We start from the raw sequence: 18,131 nt of genomic DNA, 5'->3' as shown, positions 1-18,131 counted from the left end.
GGGACGCGATGAAGCTAAGCGGGCGGGAAGTAATTTGCATTTAAAGGGAAAGTGACCTTCTGTAGGTGTCGGGATGGAGTAAGAGGGGAGGAGCATCCCCCCGTTTATTAGGCTGCTTATCCCCTCTCCCGACTTTATCTCTCCGCTGGAACTAAGGCGACCCAATTGGTTCTGTGATGGCGATCTAAAAACATATTCACTTCCCCGTCAGTTTCAGAGAGAAGCTACAGTCCCTTACAAAATGGTGGTGGCTTTGTCAGAGAGAGAGAGAGAGAGAGAGAGAGAGAGAGAGAGGACAGCAGCCATCTGCTGAGTTTCAGGTCCCTTGTTAAGCACTTCATGTACATTTAATCCTCATAACAACCCTGAAGGAAGATATCATCATTCCCATTTTACTAGAAGGTTCCTACCCTCTTCTGCTTCCCTGAAAGTCAGAGGAGTCGGGAAATTTGCCCAAAATGGGGAGGTGCAGGAGGCCTCTGCCACCTCAAAGGGGTGGTGGTTTTGAGACCCTCTGGGGGGGGAGCTTGAAGAGCCAAATTGCTGGGACTGAGCAGACCCGCCCACACCCAGGAGAGCCTGATTTGTTTTTAATTTTCTTCTTCAAGGCTCTGGCTGTAACAATATCACTCTCCTAAATAGTAAGTGGTGGGGGCTGTAATCTCTGGTGAAGTGACAGTCTAGTCATTTTACCCCCTCCCCACCCCCAGGCCTGGACGACAGGAGCAGGATCGCCAGGTTGAGGCCAGGCCGCCTGGTTCCAGGTGCCTGACTCCAGAGCCCAGGAGGGAAACCTGATGGTCAGAAGCTGAGTGCTGCTGTGCTGCTGGAGGCCAGATCAGCGGCGTAGCTATTTAAAGACCTGGCAGAGGCTGCTGGCTCAGGTCCCCAGAGCAGCATCTGATACCACAGGAGAGAGACTCATCCTTGGCCAGGCTGCCCAGCTGTCTCAAGTAACAGCCCCAGGCAGCGTGCACAGCCACCTGTCACGTTCCCCTCCCACTGAAAGGGAGTGGCTTCCCTGGGCCTGGGCCTCTGGCCAAGGTGGGGATGAATGGGCACTGCTTCCTCAGGCACCTGCTCAGGACTCCTCCCAGGTGCCTCCAGCACCCAGGACACTCCAGAAGGGGAGATATTCATTCAGGACTTTTTCCAATAACCAAGGGGTTGGAGGGAGGGAGGGAAGGGACTGCACCACAAGGAGGACAACAGGGAGCCCCTCTCCTCCCTAACAGAGCTGCTAGAGGGTGGCACCAGGGTTCCCCCAGCAAGGTGGTGGACAGGCCAGGAGCATCTGTGAGGTTCTCACCCTCAATTGCTTCCCTGGGGGGCCAGCAGCGTGAAGCTACTTTCAGAGCCACTTTGCTTGGGAGCTCCAAGAGCTGGTGGTGCATCCCCTACCCCTTCCAGAGGATCCTTTATTGGAACCAATGTGCAGTACAGAAGAACACTGGTCCTTCATTAGGACCCTGGCTGGAAGGGGTGGAGGATCTGCTGGGATGGACTGTTACAGCCAGCATATGGGCACTGCTACCTGTGGGGGCCTGCAGGGAAGGGCACCTTGGCTACCTACACCATTTGTTGGACATTCACATACTATCCTTTGTGCCAGACCAACTCAGGCCCCACAGAGAACAGGGTGCTGGGTGAGGCCACCAGTAAGAGGTCTCCATACAGGAACCTCAGCCCCAAAATCCAGGCTTGGAGGTGGGAAAACAGGACTGCGCAAGAAACCAGCCATTCTGAAGTGCATGGGGAATATGGTCCCCTAAAGCAATGCACAAAATCACAGGAACCTGGAGGCCCCTGGGCATTCCCTTGGGTGGGCCAGTGCCAAAGGAGGCTGCCCATGGCAGATAATCCCAGACAGCAGTGATGAGTGCCCATCCGTCTTAACCTGGGACTCCATGGACCTGTGCCTGGCTAGCTGGTCTTCCTGCCTTTTGTCCACTTTCCTCATGAACTTTACCCATTTCCTGTTCAAACATCCTCAGCAGATCCCCCTGCCCTCTGGATCAAGCCCAAATCCCTTAACCCAACACAAAGGCTCATCCTCTCCCAACCCTCCTGTGCATCTACATCCCCAGTTGGACCACTTTAAGTTTCTAAGTGAAATTGCCACATTTCTACCTACCCTCTGGGACAGAACGGCCTTCCTGGTACCCAGCTCTCTCCCCTTGCTGGTGTGGGGTGGGGCCTCTGTGCTGTGCCATTGCCATCCTCCTTTCTGTGTTCTAAGAACCTGTTTCCCTCACTAGCCTGAGATCTGAAGGCAGGGATGATTTTTGATTGAAAGAAATCATCGTGGGTCTCTTATGTATGCAAGCATCATGCCGACTTTGCCACGAGCTCTGCTCAGGCAGCTCAAGTTAACTTGCTACTGTCCTGAACCCGTGGTGAGCGCTGGGCAGTGGGAAAGCACGCTGTGAGATGCAGGATGCCAGGGCACAGCCATGGCAACTTTGCACAGATCCTGAGGCCAGAGATATTGTGTCTGTAGGGCTGAACACATGCACGTGGAGAGGTATGGAAGGATCTAGAAGCACCAAATGACCACACAGGTCAGACAGTGGTGAGTAAGGCAACAGACTCTTTATTTAACATAGTTTAAAATACATCAAAATCAAATCCCTGGCTGTTGTGGATACTGAAAGGAGAAAAAAAGCTGTCAGCACAGCTTCAAACAAGTCTGGATGGCCAGGTGAAGACATCGGGGAAGCAAGTTATGGGGACAGATGACAGCCCCCTGGGGAGGGATCAAAGGGCAGGCAGGTGCCTAGCTGTCCCTGGGGTGGCCACCTCTGTGCTGTGCAAGGCAGGAGGGCTGGAGCAGCAGCTGGAGTCAGCTCAGCAGGCCTCGGCCCTCCCCCAACAGACACCAGGGCAGCCCCACCTGCCTCACAGTCAGCCCACAGAAGGGCCACCATGGAAGGGTGGAGAGGGGAAATAACTATCTTTACAGAAATAACATTCTCGTACACAAAGTGCCTGAGCTTGGCCCATGGTCCAACACCTCATGAAAAAAAAAAAAAAGAAAAGAAAAAAAAAGTGCTGCTGACACCTCTCAGAATCTGGTGTACAGGAAGCGCTCAGCGGTCAAGGTCCTGAAACACAAGTTACTGTTAGCAGAGCCAGGAGTTCTGAGCTGTGAGCCTCATCTGCTGTGGTCCCCTGGAGGAAAAACTAGCCATGAACCCTACATAGAACAGCTCTTGGTCCTAATACCGAGGTCACATGCATGGAACCGGCCCGGGGCGGGGAAGGCAGAACTGGCCTTCATTCATGGAGAGGCTACCCCCTGCATCCAGCCCAGGCCTGTGTGCGCAGTACCCAGGCACCTGGGCTACCTTTGGAAAGGAGAGCAAGCAGAGCAGCTGTACTGATTGGTGAGATTTGGTCAATGGAGAGGAAGAGAAAGGGACCCCCACCTATGGCCTGAATCCCTAGAAATAGCTGGAGTTGAGGGTAGAGGTCTGCCTGCCTCAAAGCCCACATTCCTGACCTGGAAGCCTGGTTGGGGCCATCTGCCCACTGCAGTTCCCCAGTAGCCAGAACTGGTCTCATTGAGCTGCTGTACCATCTGTGGTCTCCCACAGCACACTGAGCTCCAACAGACCCAACCCCTCCACGAGGCTTTAAAGAGGTAGCTGAAGTGAGGCAGGCAATTATTTATGGGCCCCCCTGAGGCCTTTCCCTTCTTCAAGGGGGGCAGGTAGATACCCCTCCTCTTTCCTGCACCTCCTCAGCCCCGTAAATCCCATGTGGGGTTGGCAGCTCTTTCACCTCAGCCTGGGCACATGGAAAAGGTGTTCCTGGAGCAGGAAGAGGCAGGTTTGGGGTCAATTCCAAACACAGGGATTTCAAAGAGAGGAAGAAAAAGATATTGGACACTTCTCCACAGGAGAGTAATATCTCAGCCAGGGATGGCAAATAGGTCTCAATGCTCATACTGGCTGCTGGGGGATCCTGGTGCAAATGAGGACCTATGGGGATCAGCAGGAGACACCTTGAAACAGGTTAGTGATACCTGCCATGGGTGCAGGAGGGCAGCTGGTATCCCCTCAGTCACCATTTCTGGTCTAAGTCATAACAGGATTCAGGAAAACTAAACGTTCCTCATGAACCTATTTATCTGAGGGATGAAGTTAAAAGGCTGTGGTCTAGCTGTGGAAGATAGAGGGCTGTGGACAGTAGACTGGCTTCAAGAAAGCCAGGGAGAAGCAGACGCCTGGCTGGAGAGGGGGCATTGGGTCCAGAGCCCTGCTTTCTGATCAGAGACTCACTCTGTTGTCCCAGAAGACTGCTTGGTAAAAACAAAACAAAAACCTGGCTAAAACTTTGGCAAGTTAGCAACCAGCAGAACTTTCAGAGTTTAAAGTTGTGACAAACAAAAATGTCAGCAACCATTCTGTGGATTTCTGGGGCCCAATAGTGTGTGGAGTCTCATTCCCTACCAGCTATACAACAGCTAGGGGCTGGCCTGCGGGCTCCCACACTGGCGGGTGTGAAATCCCCAGAAGGAAATACCTCTGCTCTTGTTCACTGGATGAGGTGCCAGCGAATGGAACCGGGGTACATCTCATGGACTGCACACCTGGTGGTGCTGATGGTAGAGGGGCAGGGTGCAGAAATAGACCCATAAAGCCAAAGGGATAGTTGGGCCTGGGGCCCAGCAACCCACTGCACGAAGAGAGGGGACAGGAATCAGAGGAGCTTCCCAGGATTCAGGCAAGCTTGTGGCAAAGCTATCAGAAGCCCTTTCCTTTCTCTCACTACAAGGAACCTGGTCTCACCAAACAGGAAACCTCAGCACCAACCTGACAAAGAAGCCAGGTGGGTGGTGAGACACTGGAGGTTAGGAATCCAGGCCCACTGTTTGGTACCCCTCCTCCTCCTCAGCAGATCAGTACAAACACTGTCATGTGCAAAAAAAAAAAAAAAAAAAAACCTTTAGAAAGAATCCTTTGGGTGCTCTCTTGTCATCCATTTATGCAGGCTAAAGAGGCACCTGTGAGTAAGGAGACTGAGAAGCATCACCGGCCTGGTCCTAGCACTACCAGAGGGCAGGGAAAGCAATGCCCACAGGGCCCCCTACCAGCATCATCCCAGAAACATTCTCCAGGCCCCTTGTCTTGGCAATAAAGCAGTCTGATCACCTGCTCTGGGTACCCCGCTAAGGCTCTGCCTGGGAACACCTTTTCCAGGTCAAGAGGAGAAAGGCATCTCCAGGGGAGCCAGGAGAGCCCTGAGCCCTGCTCACAACAGGAACAGTCAAGGCCTGGGTGTTGTCACTTCTCACAAGTCCTGAGGGCTCAGTGGGGCCTGAGCCTCAAACCAGGCAGGAGAAATGCTCAAGTCACTTGTCCTGCCAGCTCACAGTGATGGCAGCCACAGACGACAAGCTCCTCTTATAAGACTCTTCAGCTCACAGAAGAGCCACTGACCTATTTACATGCCCCTGCCCCCAATGCAAGCCCACTGTACAACTATAAATGTATGAGGTCTTGCACATATGCCATATATATGTCAAACTGACCCACAAAATCCAAAATTACAAAGTGTCAAATGCCAGCCAGGTCAGAGCACCCTGGCCTAGCTCTGGGCTGCTTTGAGGTGGGAGTCTTGTGTGGGCCAGGCCTGGCTGGGCTGCCTGCTCCCTTCCCAGCACACCCGAAGTGCCACGTTCTAGGCGGTGGTGGGGCTGGGTTCCCATGGCCCTGTTTGGCCTGATGCTTCTGTGCTCGGAACTCCAGGGCAACAGGCAGCTTCTGTGGCCCTTGGGGAGCTGGGTGCTTGAGCCGTGAGCCCCTCACCACCCTGCTCCTTGGTGGCAGTGGTAGCCTCTGGCCTTCGTTCAGGGCCGCTGTCAGTGAGCAGGCCCTGGCCACCTGCGCTCAGGTCCTGTACCCTCTTGTTCAGGTCATTGCGCTCTGTCTGCAGCGCCCGGCACAGCTTCTCTAGTCGCTGGATTTTCACCTGCAGACCCTCCAACTCCTTGTCCCGGAGTGTTTTCTGGGGAGGGAAATGGGACCCTCAGCAACATCCCATCACCTTCCCATGCAGCACTACCACTTGGAAAACACTCCCACTTTATAATAAGGCTGGGAACAGACTGGAGTCAAAGGCTAGGCCCTCTTCTAGTAAAGAGCCTTGGTTTATGCTGTGACTTGGGTGTCAGTTGGGGGCAGTATGACACAGAAAAGGAGTATGGCCTGGCGTTCAGACAAGGAATTCCTCCATTTATCAACCACCCAACCTTGGCAAATACTTGGCTTTTAAGCCTATTTCCTTATCTGTAAAAATGACTTCCAGCACAAACCTCACAGATCTGAAGGGAAGGGTCCCGAGCTGGCATATGTGAACACTCAGCATAGCCTGGCATGCAGTCCCTGCTCCGTGTGAGTTCCCCCTCTCCTACATCTCAAGCCACAAAACCACCAATTACCTGAACCACTCTGCAGGCAAACCACACACATCATCGGCGCCCCCGTTTTCCGCTTCTTGGTTCCTCTCTTCCATTTCCTCCCTTTGCTCCCAACTGCAGATCTACCCTTGGGTCCACCCTCCCCCGGGAGGCAACTATCAGTGCCTCTGGACTTGAACAAACACGGGTCTAAGTGCCAGCTGCATTACTCACTGGTACAACATACGGTAAAAGGCCTGATTTCAATAACGTCCCACCCCCAGGCTGCAGTCCACACTCGGCCCACCTCCTCAGCCATCTCAAGCAGGGCCTTGTTGCTGCTCTCCCACCGGGACCGGTACATGGTGGTTTCTTTCTCCAGCTTCTTGATCTTCTTGGTCATCTGGGTCATGTGACAGATGGAAGGAAATGATCAGAGAGCTGACCTTCCCTGTGCGCCGCCATCTCCAAGGGTGTGGAATAGTCCCACAGGCATCACAGGACACAGTTGATGTCTTGGTGCCACTGCAGGAAGTCTCCCCAAGTTAAACGCCCACCACCAATAACACTAAATGACAACACTGCCTCTTCTCCAGGACACGTGCGAGATCCCCTCTAATGACCCCACCCTTGGTATCAATCACACTGTTACTGGCAGCAGCTCCCTGAGGCACGTCGGCGACAGGGTTTCCTGAAGACAGGCCCAGCGTTCAACTCTGAAGCAGCCTGTTCCCCAGCAGCCGCAGCTGGCCTGGACCATGTTACCTTTTCCATCTCCTGTTTAAACGTGGTGAACACCTCGCTGCTTTTGGAAAGAGTGTTCTGGAACTCTTCAAACTTCTCTGTGTATAGGGCGAGCTGGGTGAGATAGAAGCCCACAGGTGAGCCTGGGCTTCTCTGGAGGTGCCTCTGGTTAGAATACTCAGACCAAGTCTTGGCCCTCTGACCTAATAATGTTATTGAGATACCATTTTTCTTTGAAACAAAACAAAAACTATGTATCTGGAAGAATATAATCTAACATACTAAACTCTAGAAAGTAAAATTTGGGGTGGCACATATTTTGCTTTTATGTTTATTTCCAAAATTTTCTTCAGGAATCAAGTATAACTTATGTAATTTAAAACAACTGTGCTAGGAGCAAAGGCCTCCAAGCTCACCTAGCTACCTGGTCGTCACCACACGGGTGCTGGGCAGGTCCAGGGAGCAAAGGCTTGGCCAAGGTCACACAGCAGTTGGGGCAGAGCCAGACCTAGCATTAGGGTTCCATTTCCCTCCCCCTAGGACGTGGCACAGTGAGGGGACTTTGGAGACAGGTCAGTTTTCATGGTCTCACCTGCTGCTTCAGGTGGGTCTCCTGCTGCTTCATCAGCTCACACATCCTCTGCGACTCCACTGCCTCTTTGAGGAGCTATTTCCAAGACAGGCACCCAGACCCCGTCAGATGACCCCAGGGGTTCAGCCATTTTTTAGCCACAAGCACAAGAACCCACTGAGGCTTCCTGCTCTCAGACTGGGTTCTGAGGAAGCGTTGCCCCCTCTCTGGCTAGGCGGCAACCTCTCCCACAGACTCAAATAAGAGCAGAGCCAGAACCCAACCTGCCTCCTCTCAGCCTACCCCTCTGATGCCCAGGACCCGAGCCTCACAAAGTCCTTCTCCCGCTGGTGTCTCTCCTCGGCCTCCTTCAGCATCTCCTGGGCCTGCTGGAGCTTGGCGTCCACCAGCTGCTGCTGCAGGTCCTTGTGTTTGAAGACTTTGTCAATATGCTGCAGGAAAGCATGGTGTGAGGGGCCACCTGTCAGGAGCTCCCCATCGCAGGGACGCCTGGTGGCTGCAGGGATGTCCCATGTGCAGAGAGCAGGGTGCCCTGCCCAGCCTTCCATCCCCATCTGACATGCTGGACCCGTGTGCTGCACAGCATGGGGGCCCCCAGGTCCCTGAAAGGTCTGCTCCCCAACCTCATCTTCTCTCTCTTTACTGCTGAGTGAGTCCCTGGTTAAGCGTGGGGTTTAGGGATGGTACTAGCTCCAGGGCAGCCAAGCAATAGATGCACTCAAATCTCCAGCCCTAGCACAGATCCCCCCCTAAGGCTAGCAGCCCTTACTTCTGAAGTCCTCGATTCCTTGTGAATGGAAGAAAAGGAAAAACTATGCCTTCACCAGTAAAACAGCTTAGCTCAGTTGACACAGATTTGCCGTAATTGTAGGCAAAGATTAGACATGTGCACCCCGAGGAATGGCCACCCTAACTGCTGGAGGAGTTGTGGGAACCTGGACCAGGTCAGAGAGCAGGGATAGCAAGAAGGTGCTAAACTCAATGCTCCTTCAAAGGTGAAGTCAGCTGGACTTGCTGAAATAAGGAATGCGGAAATTTTCTCATTTTGGGGACAGGGAAGGGAAGGTGGCTTGGAGATAAGTTCAGTTTGGGATGTGATGAATTCCAGTCGCCTGTGATCTGAGGTTCAAGGTTCAGAGGGGCAGGATGGGAGTGCTGGAGGAAGCTGATGGGGAAGGGGGTATAAATGAGAAGAGGGAGCAGAACCCCCTTCCCCACCACAGCTATACCAAGTTCTTTATTGCCTTGGGGAGGGGGAGGGAGGTTCAGCTTTTTGAAGTGGGTGCCTCACTCTGTGGTGGCCTGGAAGCCTTCATGTCTTTCAGCACTGAGGAACAGGAACCAAGCCATCTCAACTCTATTCAAACCAAATGTATCACAAGCAGCCTTATTCCCAGGGATGAAGTAGTGAATGGAGTGATGTGTCAGGGCAGTCGCCTCCACATCACCAGACTGGACTGTCAGCCCCAGAGGGCAGGGTGCCAGCCCTCTCAGCCACCACCATACCTCCAGGGCCTGGCCCACAGCAGGCCTGTGGCATTCATCTGTTAAGACAACCGGGGCCCGCTCCTCTACTCAGCCCTGGAGCGAAGCTGCGCTTCTCCCCTCCCGCCAAGAGGAAACAGAGGCCTGGCACAGCCAAGTGACGGGCACATGGGTGCCCAAGTAGCAGCGGGATTCAGTGCCTGGGTAGCAGCCGACACCAGCCAAGGAAGTGACAACCTGCCCTTTCAGGTGGCAGGGACAGCAGAGCAGTAAGGAGTCTGGAGCCGATCACTGCCTACGGGCCCAGTCCCTCCACTGTGATTTCAAATTCTCAAAGGCTCTGAAAATGGAAACTGTCATAGCTGGCAACCTAAACTGACCTGCCCCAGCGTGAGGCTATTTATACTCTGTATTTATCCCACCTGAATTGAACAGTCAGACGTTTCACTGCATGAACGTTAGCATGTCTGATTTGGGAGTGCTGCCCTGAGGCCCTGGTGAAGGTGCTGTGTAATACATAGTACATGCATGTTATCTCCATCTTAAAATCTAGGTAATTCTAGATCCCAAAGGCTAGCTGGCCCTGTGGTATGAGACAAGGCACCATAGACCTGTGGCTATGTGGCCATGGATGAGACTTCTCCTCACCTCAGTTCCTCATCTGTATAAGGAATGACGTTACTCCCCTCCCAAGGAGGAGGAGGAAGGATGAAGCCTGAAAGTGGTGTGCTAACGCCTGGCTGGCCCCGGGCCCTCACCATCTCCTGGCCAAGGCTGCTGTCTGTGGCGAGCTTACCTCCTCACGCAGCTCATACTGCTCAATGAGCTTCTTCAGCCTCTCGGCCAGCTCCATGTTCTCCTGGCGCAGCTTGGAGTTGCGTTCATTGTGCTGTTCCATCTGCAGCTGGATGTCATTCAGCGTCACCTGGAAGTGTGAGGTCACCTCCTTGCGCTTCTCCTCCTCCTCCCGGGCCCGCTGCACACCTTCTTCCTGGGCAGAGAAGTCAGCCCCAGCTCAATTATCCACTCTCCCAGCCAGCCTCCCTTCAGGGATGGCCTCCACCAACGACCCTCCTGCTCCCACACCCAAGAGTAGCCAGGCTCCAGGGACGCTCGCTGTGCCAGGGGGCTCCTGATGGACCCCCCCAATCAGGTGAAAGTGAGAGACGCTCTCCCTAGAAAACTGCAGGCACATGTGTCAGTGCCATTCTGAAGTAATTTAAACCTTCTGACGCCAATTCTCCCACATATTTCAGATCAAATATCCTTGTTTTAATGTGTTTTTGTCCCCCCACCCCCAGTAGACCAAGTTGTAAAAGTTCATTAATACCCAGGGCTGGCAAGGTTGTGCAGAATCAGGCCCTCATACAAGGTCGGTGGGAGGGTATACTGTACCGCATCAGAAGGCAATCTGGCAGAATCTTATTAAAATTGAAAAAAGAATGACATAACCCTACATAAACCGATAGACAAAAACACTGCATTTTGAAAAGTCGGGGCGGGGTGGGGGAAGGACATCAAACAATTCACATACAATTACTTCATTTAAAAAATTTTATGTAAGATTTTATACATAGAGAAGAAAACCTCGAAGGCTGTACTTCAACTTACATACAAATAGATTTATTCTGCCAGTGGTTTCTGCTGGGCAGTGGGGTTGAGGAGGGTGGACAACCATTACCTTTAATTTCTTACACTTTTGTCACCTTTGAATCCTCACATCAAATTTTTTTTGTTTTTTTAATTTTTACTGTGGTTTAAATAAAAAGTTTACAAGTCGAGTCAGTTTTTCATACAAAAATTTATATACACCTTACTATATACTCCTAATTGCTCTCCCCCTAATGAAACAGCACACTCTCTATTTACATGTCCGTTCGGCCAGCTTCTGACCCCCTCTGCCCTCCCTCTCATCTCCCTCCAGACAGGAGATGCCCACATAGTCTCATGTGTCTACTTGATCCAAGCAGCTCATTCTTCACCAGTATCATTTACTATCCCATACTCCAGTCCAATCCCTGTCTGAAGAGTTGGCTTCAGCAATGGTTCCTGTCTTGGGCTAAAAGAAAGTCTGGGGACCATGACTTCTGGGGTTTGCATCCCCACATCAAATTTACATTAAATACATAACATTTTAAAAGTGACACATGAACTAAAACCAAAACAAGTTGCAAAATACCATCTATTTGCCAATTCAAATTTGGTAAAACACATATATCCACCATCTGTGAGAATATGCACGTGAAAACAATTTGGGGTTCAAGGGAGCAACCTGGATTTCACCGCAGACTGAGCAGAACAAAAGAAAGGACACAGCATGCCTGACTGACCAACCTCTGGGAGATGATCTGCCATCAGCTCTACCGGCGTGGTCAACATGATTCTTACGTTCTTACTACCATTCTCGGGCATTTCAATATTGACAGAACACCTCCTTGCAGTCCTTGCTCCAGTGGGTTCTCAACAGCTGTGATCTTTTGGAAGTAGATCCCAGGCCTTTCTTCCAAGGCATCTCTAGGTGGATTTGAACCGACAACCTTTCTCCTGTTGGTAGCCAAGCTCTTAACCATCTGTGCCACCCAGGAACTGGTAATACGAGTTCATGCTGAATGGTTTCAAGTAGTTCTGTCTAAGGTGGCATATTATGGGGGAAGTTGATTTCTATATTGCAAGCCTGTGCCGCTTTTCAAGGGGAAAACCCACCAAAGATTAAATGGAAGCCAAGGGAAACAGGCGCTCTTGCCGGGGTGTGGGCGGCCTACCTTGAGGGAGCGGTTGTGTCGCTGCAGCTCACGGCACAGGCTCTCAAGCTTGCTGCGGGCCAGGACAGCCTTGCTGTGCTCACCCCGCAGATGGTCCTTCTCTTGTACCAGCTGGCTCTGCTTCTTCTGCAGGAGCTTCATCTGCTTCTGAGAGTTCCTGTGCTCCTCCAGCTGGGGACAGAGAGGGCAGGTGAGTGCCCTGCAGGGTGCTCCCCAAAGGGCATCAACATACTGGCCCTGGGCCCCCTGAGCTGGCCTCCCCCTCCCTCTCCCCCAGTCATTACAGCTCAGGCCACCGAAGCTCTCTCACAGCTCCATTTATTTCTCACGATAGCTCACTCAGAAAGGACAAGCAAGGACCCCCAGCCAGCAGACCACAGCTTCTATCCCAGCTCTGACTCCAGGGACAAAACTCTCCAGACACTTCAGACCACTGCATCCCGCCAACTTTGTGGACACTCACCCCTAAGGCTACCTGCTCCCCTACCGTGTACTCATCACCATTACTCCTCTTCCCCATTGCTTCAGGACCACAGCACTGGCTCACCATTTCTCTGGCCAACACAACTGAGACCACCACTCTCGGTCATTTCAACATCAACAGACAAGCCTCTGACACCCTGGCCGTACAGTCCTTAGCTCCTGCACAGACCACATCCGCTGGCCCAGCTTAGCCCCCTTCCCAGGCCCATCCAGCCCTGCCCAGCAGAAATACAATGTCAGCCACGTATGTGATTTTACATTTTCTAATAGCCACATTAAAAAAATCAAAAGAAATAGGCAAATTAATTTTAATAACGTATTTATTCTATCTAACATCCAAAATATTAAAATTTCAACATGGAATAAGCATGAAAAAACACCCATTAACGAGATATTTTACATTCTTTCTTTTGCCCTAGGTCTTGGGAATCCAATGTGCATTTCACTTTGGAGCACATCCAGATTTGGACTAGCCACTTCAACCGGCTAGTGGCTACGTCCTGGACAACACATGTCTAGACCTTGTCATTATCAGGACCTGCACCCACCTCCATTATCTCAAAGCCAGGACCACCACCTTTTATTTTTCTAGCTCATTCTCTCCAATACCTGTGGTTCCCTACAAGTCTCAGAGCCTACTGGGCCTCTAATTCACTTACCCAGCCATCTTTTGACTCTCCTTCAATGCTCCTTTAATCGTTTACCTTACCTCGCTTAGATTCCTTATGCCCTCAACTCTCCTGTCCCCTTCTCCTAGCGAAATCTCAACCCTGCTCATTCAACCTCCTGCTTCCTCTGCACCTGCACTGAAGCAACCCTGCTCGGAGGATCTCACTTTCAATTCATGACCAATTTCAGAATTTCATGAAGATCCCTGCCTACTCAGAGATCCTAATTTCCTGCGCTATTCACGCTCCTCTTCTAGATAACTGCTTTATCCTCCTCCCCAAGCCTCTCCCACCCCAGCTATGACTCTCCCATTTCTTCAAGAACAGAGGCAACCAATGCAGCAGGGCACAAGTGTCATCACCATCCATCTACTGGCAACTGTCCTCTCCTTCCGTCCTGAGGGGCTGGCTGTGCCGCTCACCAAGGCTAACCCCTCTGCTTGTGTGCTGGACCTCGTCCCCCGCGTTTACTCCAGCCGCCCGCTCCCTCCTGTCGTGCATCAGCCTTGCCCTGGCTGGACCATTCTGAAAGGGGGATATCTCCTTAACACCCTTCCTTTTATTGAATTCTTCCAACAGCCCCCTTGGGGAGCTATGATTTCCCCCATTTTACAGGTAAGTTCCTAAAAGGTGACTCCAGCTAACAAATGTGGATGGAAACAAAGAACCTTAAAATAAGTGTGCAATGACCATCAGTGGATGAATCTGTTAATTCTGATTCTGCTGGGGAACCTGAAAAGGGAGGAATCTGGTTGCTACTATCTAAACCCCCTTACATCACTACAAAGAGAAAACCCCACTTTTGTGTCTCCTGTGATTTAACACAAAGTATAGAACACTGAACCCAAAAAACTAAACCCAGTGCCGCTGAATTGACTCCGACTCGTAGCGACCCTATAGGGTAGTGTAGAACAGCCCCACAGGGTTTCTGAGGCTGTAATCTTTCCGGAAGCAGACTGCCACATTTCCTCCCATGGAGCAGCTGGTAAGTTTGAATTGCTGACCTTTTGGTTAGCAGCTAAGTGCTTAACCACTGTACCACCAGGGTACACAGCACCACCTATGATGAATTCATATCAAAATAGCTGAACCTGAATTCGATCAAGCTTCTAGAGCTAACCAGCACATCACTTATAGCAACTAAAAAGGTAAAGAAACAAGTTAAATGCCACCACAGGCAAGACAAAGCTAGAAAGTGGGGTAACCTCCAGGACAACTGATCTGGTTCCGCAATAAGCCAATGTCATGAGAAAAAAAGGAGTGGTGGTGGTTAAGGGGAAGGTTATCTTAGAGTATTACCAACAACCAAACATAATAGACCTCATGTGGACCCTGATTTGATCAAACTAATGGTTTTAAATACCTGGGGAAATCTGACTCTAGACTAGGTACTACAGGATATCAAATGATAAATGTTAATTTTGTTAAGTGTGATAATGGCACCATGTGTGGCCATATTTTGGGGGGCTGCACATTCAAGAACACACAGGCAAGAAGACACTGTTATCTGGGACTCAGGCCAGGAGACAGGGCTCTACCACCTGGAATGTATTAAGAAATTTCTTTCAAGGAATGTGAAGTTCCTTCTCTTACTGTCGACCCTGAAGAGGCCGGATGGGACCTGACTCTCTACTTAAAGGTTGGACAAAAGACTCAGAGGGTGAACAGGAATTAAGCCACCCATCTGCCTCTGCACTGCAGCCCCAGTCCAGGGGGCCTGCTGACTTTCCAAAGGCAGGGAGGGTATGAGGGGCAGTTTGGGGACTGACCAGTTCAGCATACTTCTTGCACAGCGCTGCCAGCTTCTCCTCTGGGGTACTCAGCGTATTCAATGTCTGCATCAGCAGTGTGATCTCCTTTCCTGCAAAGCAGAGAGCAAAGGTGTGCACACACTTCTCTGGGAGGCCCCAAGCCCCTCCAGGCCTGGGCCCACACTCTTGAACCTTAATACAGCCCTCCCCTACCCTACTTTATATTTCTGCTCGTCAAACTGGCTGCCTTCCCTGCTAGACTACATGCTTCGTGAGGGCCCCAGGACTCTCCCTAGTGCCTGTCACAGGGCACATGCTCAACCGCTGAACAACTGGGCACCTGTGGAATCTTGGTGGGCACCACCGGTGGGAGAGAAAAATGGCCTGCTCTATCACCAGATGAAAGGTGTCCCACCTTGGAGTTCAGTGCTACTGTTTCAATGCAAGGAGGGCCTTTCCAAAAGAGGAAGGATCCAAGAAAGCTAAGTCTCTGGCCTCCCTGAGAATGCACTGAAAATTTCCTGTCAACAGGTAGCCAAATAGTGAATGAGTATAAAACGAGTATATCTTCCACATACGTGATTCGAAAATCTCTTTTTTGTATGTGCTTTAAATGAAAGTTCACAGCTAAAGTTAGTTTCTCAAGTCTAAGATTTTTTAAAATAAATACTCTCTCTTCAAATTAGGGCAACAGCTGAGGGTAGGAAAGTAGGGAGTAGGGCACAGGTATAACATCACCCAACCTCGATCCTTTAATAGCCTGTCAGTCACTACCTTTCCCCGCTGCCTGCACCTGAGTCAGAGAGTTCACTGCTCCCTCCCTGGGGGCCACCTTGCACAGAACAGCACCAGGCTCCTGAGTGTCAGTCTTGGGAGTCTCCAAGAGTTGGGTGTACAGGCTGCAAGTCACTGGCACACAGGCCAAATCCAGCCCATAAACGGGTTTTGCTTGGCTCCTAGTGTTTTAGTTGCCAACAGTTAAAAAAAAAAAAAAAAAACTGGCTGCAGTAAGCCTGCAGCTTTGGCTGCTATCAATTAGCTGGGACCAGGTGGCAGTCAACCTTTGGATGAAACAGGCATTCTCTTGATCCACATGGGTCCCCTGGTTAGCTTGGTTTATGGGGACATTTGAGCTTTTGATCCTGGTCTAGTCTAGTTCTCTTACTAAAAAGAACTGGAAACTAAGGCCCAGACAGGGGAGGGACTTGCCCAAGGTCACACTGTGGTGCTGGCTGGCACGGGAGCCCACCAAGTCTCCTGCTCTCCATTTTCTCAAAGAGCAAGCAGGCTAGATTTCAGCCCCACTTGCTTCTGAAGCCAGGTGCCCTTGTGCAGTGAATGACCTGAACATTTCTATGTTGTGGCCCCACACAGCTGGCTCTGGTTAAACTAAGTAGCTATCCTCTGCTCACCCAGCCCCTTGGCTTTCTTCTTCTCCTGTGGCCTCCGGTGGTCTCGGTCTCCGCCTTCGTCACTCGCCCGGATCTCCTCTGTGCCTGGCTCCCCCTTGGAAGTCTCCTTTTCACCATTGACTACTGGGGTCCCTGGCTCAGGCTCCCCATTCCTTGCAGCATAGCTCCGGGACTTCTCTGCATCTTCAGGTTCGGCGGGCTCACTCTGTGCCCCATCCTCACCTGGGCCCCCCTGATTGTTGTCCACACAGTAAGTACTCAAGATGTCTTCCAGCTGGCGGCTCAGCTCCTCGGACACATCACGGAGGGCCCCAGACTGAGCAGTTTTGGCTTGAGCCCCTACAACAGAATAGGATGAGGTGCACAGTGAGAAATGAGATGGTTATATCACTGGTTGGGGCTCTTCAGGCTCAGCCAGACTCACCGGGTTGGGTTAAACATTGCCTAATCTCTTTAAAGCTCAGTTCATTTCCCTATAAATGGTGTAACTATCCCTCACCACCACCCAATAAGGTTTGCTGTGAGTATAAAGGTATGTAAAGCATTCAACATGGACTAAGCACTTAGCATGAACTCAACTTCTAATCTCCTCCCCTCAAAAGCTGTTCCTTACTATTAAACAAGTTCCAGAAACACCTCAAGTATGGATGGCAGTTACCCACTGGTGACTGAAGTGTCTCCTAAAGGGACGAGGATTTGCTAGTCAGGCCTCTCATTTGACTGCCACCTGGTTTAATCCTGTCAGCCTTCTCTAAAGAGGGTTCTGCTCGTGTTTGGAGCAGGAGGCTATATCAACTCCCCCGGAAAGGGTGGGGAATCACACAGACTCTGCACTGTCCTCCTCTCATTCTACATTTCCTCTTCCCTGGGTAAACTGCTGGCCTCGGCTTCAAACTCCAGCAGCTAAGCAGGAGTACCACAAACTCCTCCCCCTGCCCGATGGAAAAGCAAAGCTGGCACACACCCTCAGGCTTCCCCGGGGCCTGGGTGGTGGAATCTTCAGCTTCGGTTGCAGGAGCAGCCTGGCTGGGCCGCCCCTGAGCTCCCTCTGGTCCCGCTTCCGGTTGCCCTGGGTTGCTTTTTGGGTTGGAAGTGTTGCCTGATGGCTTGGCAGCCCCATTCTTTTTGTCTTGGTTCTTCATTGTGGTTTGCAAGGCTAGATTAAGAGCAAATCCTTCAGAAAGAAACACAGTTGCTATTTTCCAGACTTCGAAAATCTTCGCCGCCCAATGCCAGGCGCACAAAGCTTCTCAAAACAAAAACAAACTGGTTGGCCTCTACCGGGGGGAGCTAACGGTTCTCCCGGTCTCTGCCCGGTCAGGGGAGCCTGGCGTGCCCAGGCTGGTTTTCGGGGCGCTACTCCTAGAACGGGCGAGGACAGAGGCCTCCCTCCTGCCGAAGCCACTTCCCGGCACAACACGGCCCCCTCACGACAGGCCGAGCGCGGGATTGGCTCAGGGCCGAAGACTGACGTGGCGGGATGCTCTATTCCCGAACCCTCCCCCCCGCCCCTAGGACTCACGTGGGCTCCGCGAGCGCGCGCGCGCGCAGCCACCCACGCCCCGCGCGCCCTCCAGCCGCGCGCGCGCATGCGCAAGGCCATAACCCGCCTCCCCGCCCTAGCCCACGCACGAAATCGGCGCGACTGCCCCCACTTGCCGAAAGTATCCAGGCATACAGGGAGCACCCTGATCGTCTCGTCCCGCTAGCTGCAGCAGCACGTACCTCGCCGCCGACGTACCGACGGCTTCACCCGCTCTGGCCGCGCACCGGAAACCCTGGGCAACCGCTTTCGGCAGAGCGGCCCGCTCTCGTCGCAGCCAATCAATAG

General features: G+C 51.9%; 1 protein-coding gene across 5 annotated transcripts; it reads right to left on the bottom strand.

The window, feature by feature from the left end:
* Positions 1-2,567: 2,567 nt before the first annotated feature.
* On the bottom strand, positions 2,568-18,131 carry TXLNA (taxilin alpha). 5 transcript variants are annotated; one of them, XM_049878606.1, is made up of 11 exons: positions 17,960-18,131; positions 17,265-17,474; positions 16,523-16,639; positions 14,907-14,998; positions 11,987-12,157; positions 10,021-10,215; positions 8,051-8,170; positions 7,740-7,814; positions 7,169-7,261; positions 6,711-6,806; positions 2,568-6,012 (listed from the first exon to the last, which is right to left on the bottom strand). In XM_049878606.1, the coding sequence occupies exons 2-11, from the start codon at positions 17,440-17,442 to the stop codon at positions 5,686-5,688; spliced, it is 1,464 nt and encodes a 487-aa protein (XP_049734563.1). In that variant the 5' UTR covers positions 17,443-17,474; positions 17,960-18,131; the 3' UTR covers positions 2,568-5,685. The 5 variants fall into 5 exon arrangements, with proteins under 5 accessions (XP_049734563.1, XP_049734560.1, XP_049734558.1 ...); XM_049878603.1 differs by having other exon boundaries at positions 16,301-16,639; positions 18,026-18,131; XM_049878601.1 differs by having other exon boundaries at positions 16,301-16,639; positions 17,960-18,130.

The sequence above is a fragment of the Elephas maximus genome, chromosome 3 (genome assembly GCF_024166365.1).
Source record: "Elephas maximus indicus isolate mEleMax1 chromosome 3, mEleMax1 primary haplotype, whole genome shotgun sequence".
NCBI classification, from domain to species: Eukaryota; Metazoa; Chordata; class Mammalia; order Proboscidea; family Elephantidae; genus Elephas; species Elephas maximus.
The sequence above is the reverse complement of the archived record's forward strand: the minus strand, read 5'-3'. Positions and strand labels throughout refer to the sequence as shown.

Excerpts from the sequence above, each read along its gene's own strand:
- TXLNA (XM_049878603.1), bottom strand. The coding sequence starts at position 17,442 with ATGAAGAACCAAGACAAAAAGAATGGGGCTGCCAAGCCATCAGGCAAC. Across the intron at positions 8,171-10,020 it reads AGTATGAGCTGCGTGAGGAG|CATATTGACAAAGTCTTCAA; the intron begins GTAAGCTCGCCA and ends GCTTTCCTGCAG. Across the intron at positions 6,013-6,710 it reads TGCTTGAGATGGCTGAGGAG|AAAACACTCCGGGACAAGGA; the intron begins GTGGGCCGAGTG and ends TTCCCTCCCCAG.